The 6,245-nt window shown below is 39.1% G+C and overlaps 1 protein-coding gene across 1 annotated transcript; it reads left to right on the forward strand.

Annotated features, from left to right (window-relative positions):
• The first annotated feature begins 4,749 nt into the window (after nt 1-4,749).
• LOC148803320 (uncharacterized) lies at nt 4,750-5,067 on the forward strand. Its single transcript, XM_088895051.1, has one exon. It carries the CDS (start codon nt 4,750-4,752, stop codon nt 5,065-5,067), a length of 318 nt encoding a protein of 105 aa, XP_088751177.1.
• Nucleotides 5,068-6,245: the final 1,178 nt, after the last annotated feature.

Below are 6,245 nucleotides of genomic sequence, written 5' to 3' on the forward strand. Positions count from 1 at the left end.
TCTTTGTGTTGGACTCAGCATGGAGTTCTTTGGGAGTGAATAGAAACCTAATGGAGAGGGTGCTTAAAGGGCTGTTAGTATGACTAATAAAAAACCTTTTCAGGTTACCACAATCAAGTTTGATGGTTCTAACTTTTTGGAGTGGGCTCAATCTGCCATGATGGAAATTTGAGGAAGGGGAAGTTAGGCTATGTGATTGGAGACACTAAGGAACCAGCCAAGGATGACCCTTCCTATGCAAAATGGGTTCAAGAAAATTATCTTGTGATGACATGGTTGTGCAACTCGATGCAGCTCCATATTAGTAGAAATTACCTTTGAGCAAAGACAACCAACGATATTTGGGACAACATGAAAGAGACTTATTCACAACCACTTGATGTGACTAGGGGTTATGAGTTGAAAATTGAAGTGAACAATCTGAAGCAGGGGGAGAGACCCTTTTCAATTTATTTCTCTACTCTGAAATCATTATGGCACGAGATAGATCATATTGAAGCAATAGAGTGGGAGAGTAATAAGGATGCATCAACCTAAAATAAGTTGGTTGAGAGAAATAGAGTTTTTGAATTTCTTGCGGGTCTGAATTCTGATTTTAACATTGTTAGACAACAACTTCTCACTAGGAAAAATGTTACATTGTTTCAATCCTACTCCCTAGTGCATAGTGAAGAGAGTAGGAGGAAGGTTATGCTACAAAATTCTCAAATGGACGTGGCATTAACAACTACAAGACACAAGTATAGTGGTGAGGGGGAGAAAGAGATGAAGAATGAATGAAAGAAATGTGTGTTTATTCACTTTATTCAGAATCTCTAATGCCATTACCTTGTTCCCATTTTTGGCAAGGGAAACATCAGAATCTCTAATGCCATTACCTTGTCCTTAGCTTTGCATGTACCTAAGCTTAGCACTAATTTACTTTCAGTCAGTAGCCTTACAAAAAGCTAGAATTGCTAAATAACCTTCTTTTTTTACCATTGTATTTTCCAGAATCTGGTGACAAGGAAGGTGATTGGGACTGGCCATGAGATGAATGGAATTTACCTGTTTGAGCACCCACCTAGAAGTGATAAAGGAGTTGTGAAGTCTTTTTTTCTTAGTCTGTGAGTCAGATTATGCTTTGACATAATCGTTTGGGTCATTTGTCTTTTGGGTCTTTAAAAAACTTGTTTCATGCTTTGTTTAAGTCAATTCAAATGCCTTTTTTGAAGTGTGAGAGTTGTAAACTTGCAAACATTGTAGATCCTCCTATTTTTTGAATAATAAAAGAAATATTCCTTTTAAAATTATACATACTGATGATGTATGGGGGCCATATCATATTAATGGGGGGGGGGGGGTACAAGTATTTCTTATTGTTTATTGAAGATTACTCCAATTTCTTATGGGTTTATCGTATGCATTCTTGAGATGAGGTTCCCTCCTTAACCCGCGCCTTTCATCAAATGGTCCTCACTCAATTTGATGTTAGAATTAGAATTTTCAGATATGATAATGCCAAAACTAAACATCTGAATTCATATTTTCTTGAGTATAGCTAGGGTTATTCATCAGAGTACTTGTCCCCATACACCTCAACAAAATGGGGTAACCAAGAGAAAAAATATGCATATCCTAGAAGTTGCAAGAAGTATTATGCTGAATTTTCATGTTCCCATTCGTTTTTGGGGGGATGCTATTAATACAACTATGTATCTCATCAACTGAATCCCTTCCCGTGTTCTGGATATGAAAACTCCTTTTTCATTATTGCATCCTGAGAAAGATTTGTTCACCATCCCTCTTAAAGTTTTTGGATGCACTTGTTTTGTTCAAATTCTAGGACTTCCATCATTTAAGTTTGATCCTAAAGTTGCTAAATGCATATTCCTTGGTTATATACAGAATTGAAAGGGATATTTCTTCTATGATCATAGTTCTGGCTCTCGACTTGTATCCATGGATTTTACCTTTTTTGGGGATGTCCCTTATTACCCAAGTGTTTCTTCTCAGGGGAAGAATAATGAGAAGGATAGTCCTTGTCCTAAAGTTCCTCTACTTATTCCTATTCTTGAAGGAGAGCTGTGTAATGAGAGTGCTTGTCAGAGGCGTAGGGAGTTAAGAGTTTACCACAGGAGGTGGAGGCAAGTTAATGTTGGTGCTCATAATCAGTCCAAATCAGTTCCTCTCTCCTTTGTAGTTCCAGATTCAGGTACTTCTCCCTCCTTGCCAGTTGATACATTATCCTCACCTTCTGATCCCCTACCCCCTCCAGATGGTCTTGATTTTCCCATTGTAGTTTGCAAGGGAAAGCATCGGTGCACTTCATCTACTACTCATTGTATATCTCAATTTATCACCTATGATCATCTTTCACCATCCTATAGGTCCTTCTTGGCATCTATCTTTGCTATACCTATTCCTCGGTTTATCTAGGAAGCTCTTGCAGTACCTGAGTGGAAGAATGCAATGGAGAAAGAGATGGGTGCTCTCATTAAAAGAAAGACCTTGGAGCTAATTGACAAGCTAGAAGGGAAAAGACTAGTTGGGTGCAGATGGGTGTTCGCTGTGAAGCATAATGTAGATGGCTTAGGTGAAAGGTATAAAGCTCGACTGGTTGCAAAGGGGTATATTCAGACTTATGGCATTGACTAACTAGAAACCTTTGCACCTATTGCCAAGATGAATACCATTAAAGTTCTATTATCCCTTGTAGTAAACTTTTCATGGCCTCTGTTCCCACTAGATGTCACGAATGCTTTCCTTAATGGAGATTTGTAGGAAGAGGTGTATATGGAGCTCCCTCCTAGGTATTATGATGAAGTTATAGAGAATAAAGTTTGCAAATTGTAAAATGCTTTATATGGTTTAAAGCAATCTCCAAGAGCATGGTTTGACAGATTTAGATTGGCTCTTGAAAGGTTTGGTTATGTACAGGCGCACTCCAGTCACACTCTCTTCATTAAGAGAAATGGTGCTTCTCTCACCCCTCTTGCAGTGTATGTTGATGACATTGTTGTAATTGGTTGTGATGCTGATGAGATTGATTCTCTCAAACAATTGCTTAATGATGAATTTAAAGTGAAATACCTTGGTGATCTGTGATATTTCTTAGGAATTGAAATGGCCCGCTCTAGACATGGCATTTTCATTTCACAGAGGAAATATGTCCTTGATCTCCTCGAGAACACTGGGAAACTAGGGGTTAAACCAGCAGATATACCTACTGAATTGAATCATAAGATAAGCACCGAAGGGGGTGATGTTAGAAAGTATATGCCCTTAGCTACAATCATATTGATGTACACTATGCATTTATTATAAATGAATAAAAGTATATAATTGATTCATGTTATACTTGGTGTGTTTCTGTGTAATTACCCTTAAACTAGACACTTATGAGACTCGTGTTAGTTTAAAATGTTCTTAGTCATTGGATAGATCTAGGGAGGTTTATCCTACCAAGGCTGACACTAATGTGCTGCCAAGTCGGTTGGGGTAGCTTGTCTCAATTGCCAATGTTAGACCCGAAGCACATGTAGTGTGTGTTTGCTTGAAACACTGAACTTGGACCATTTTCTAGTTATGCCCTGGACCTTGGAGATTGATGGGCAAAACTGAAAAGTTACACCTAACCCCTAAACTCGATTTTGGTACTGCACTAGGTGTTGGATTAGGCTGTCTTTGATATGCCATTCAGTGAGATCCTACGGGGGTCAAAACCTGGGTATGTTGGGGCAGTCTGAGAATTCACTCGAGTGGGTGATCATAGTGACAGGATCAGCCCATTTGTCGGACAAAGTGAATGATCAGGGACTGCACTCTCTCTGATGGAAACCAAAACTGCCGGTAGTCGATTGCAACTGTGTTTGAGATTTGTTTTGCAAAATATATTTATATGTATATATTTGTGGATGTGGTTGTATGTGATGTGCTGAATGTGATTCGCACATGGGCCATAAGTACTTGGCCCATGTTTAATCGTATGTGGCTCTCTGTGTACATCATTGCCATGGTGCCCTTAGTTCATTGGATAATCTCCCTTCTCAATGGCCCCCCTAATCAGTTCCTCCCCAAGAGGAACCCCGTGAAACCCTAGTCTGTTTTGGGCCCATTTGAATATGATTTTATGAAAGTCAATGGGAGCCACTTTGGTATGACCTAAATTAAACCTAGGGATAGTTTTAATTTGTTCCCTCCAGTTAATATAAGTGTAAGTGATAGGGAATTTCATATGAAGAATTCTCCAAAGGCCTTCCTTTATTAGCATAAAGGTGGGCTGAATTGGCAATGAGGAGATGCACCATAAAATTGGGCTATCCATTTGCTGGTCTAGTTGGCTGGATTGCTTCATGAGATGATAGGGGCATCATAAACCGATGTGGGAGAGGCCTATCCTAAAATGGAAGACTCTTTCATGGTATCTTGGGGTCCACGATATGACGGGTCAGCAATTATTAGACATAAATGTTTAACCTAAAATGACAATGAACCTTGTCTGGTAGAGGCCAAAAGGAAAGTTCATTGGATGGGTGGATATGATCCTTTATAGAAAGTGGTGGGGTTTTGTAGCTAAAACAGTTGGCTCCATGCACCTATGTGATTTTCCACATTTCCAGAGACATGTATTGTGTCTCCGTCACTAAGATAGGAGAGAAATCTCAGAGATGAATAAATGGAGATGGAACATAGATAAAAGACCTTTCTATGTAATTAACATGAATCAAATTTTGGTCATGGACTAATTATTGTTGCCTTTTATTAGAAATGGAAAATGGACAATTCGCTAAGTTGTTGGATGCTAATAAGCTTAAGGGACCCAATTATGCTGACTGGTGCCATATCCTTAACCTGGTTCTAACGTCCGAGAAATTGGATAAGGTTGCTAAGAACCCTGCTCTGGAACGTCTGGGTGACAGGGCTTCTGAGGCTCGTAGAAGAGAGTATCAGGAATGGAAAGAGAAAAATTCTCTTGCCCGGTGTTACATCATAGCATCTTTAGATAATGCTATCCAGAGGCAATTTGATAAGATCGAAGTTTCTAAACACATCCTGGATAGTCTAAAGACTATGTATGAGGAGTAGAATCATTCTGCCCGTCAGAAGGTCCTCAAACTGTTGATGACCAGTTAGATGACCGAGAGCCAATAGGTCCATGACCATTGTTTAAAAATGATGGGTTATATTAACGAACTAGAGGCTCTTGGTTCTCAGTAATATGTTGTAGAGGTCTGAAGAACTAATAAAGAAGGATAAGCCGATATCCATGCTTGTGGAAGGTGGCAAGTGAGGCAAAAGAAAGAGGAAAGGCAAGAAGAGGCCTTAGAAGAAAGCAGGCAAACCGAAAAAGAAGGAGAAGGACAAAGCATTGGATGCATGTCACTTTGGCAAACAGATTGAGCACTGGAAGAGGAACTGTACTCAGTATTTGGAAACCAAGAACAAAAAAGGTAATTTCAAATCTCTTGTCATAGAGATCAATTTGTTGGTCACTTCTGCATCCTGGTGTATTTACTCCAGGGCTTCTACTCATGCATGTAACACATTGCAGGGGTTCAAAAAAAGTAGAAGGCTGAGTGATGATGAGGTGATACTCTACTTGGGGACTTTTGCAACTATTGTAGCTACAGTTATAGAAACTGTAGAATTAGTTTTCAGAGAAGGCATTGTCAAACTTAAAGATTGTCTTTATGTACCAACTTTAAGAAGAAATTTGATTTCTGTTTCAAAATTGTGCAATGATGGTTATTGTATTTTGTTTAGTAATATGATTACTATTAAACTGAATAACAAATTCTTCACTTACGAAGAACTTGAGAATGGTCTCTATGTCCTCCGTCCTTCTCTGGAAACTAACATAACCGAAACTACATCAAAATTTATCCCCAAGAAAAGATTATGTGATATAGTAAATCCCACATGCCTGTGGCATTACCGACTTGGCCACATCAATATAGATCGTATCACAATGGTCCTTTGGATTTTCTAACTATAGAATATCTTCCAACTTGTGAACCTTGCCTTCAGGGTAAGATGACAAAACGACCATTTGCATAACCAGCACGTTTATTTTATAACTGTCACCGACGATTATTCTCGGTATGGTTACGGGTACCTAATGAGACATAAGTCTGAAGCCTTTGAAAAGTTCAAGGAGTTCAGACAAGAGGTCGAGAAACAGTTGGGGAGACAAATCATGGCCCTTCGATTAGATCGAGGAGGCGAATATCTCTCCGACGAATTTAGGGAGTACTTAAAGGACA

This window comes from Nelumbo nucifera, chromosome 1 (genome assembly GCF_055504915.1).
Source record: "Nelumbo nucifera cultivar China Antique chromosome 1, China Antique-T2T, whole genome shotgun sequence".
NCBI classification, from domain to species: domain Eukaryota; kingdom Viridiplantae; phylum Streptophyta; class Magnoliopsida; order Proteales; family Nelumbonaceae; genus Nelumbo; species Nelumbo nucifera.

What these genes read in the sequence shown, in the direction of transcription:
- LOC148803320 (XM_088895051.1), top strand. Translation starts at nt 4,750, where the DNA reads ATGGAAAATGGACAATTCGCTAAGTTGTTGGATGCTAATAAGCTTAAG.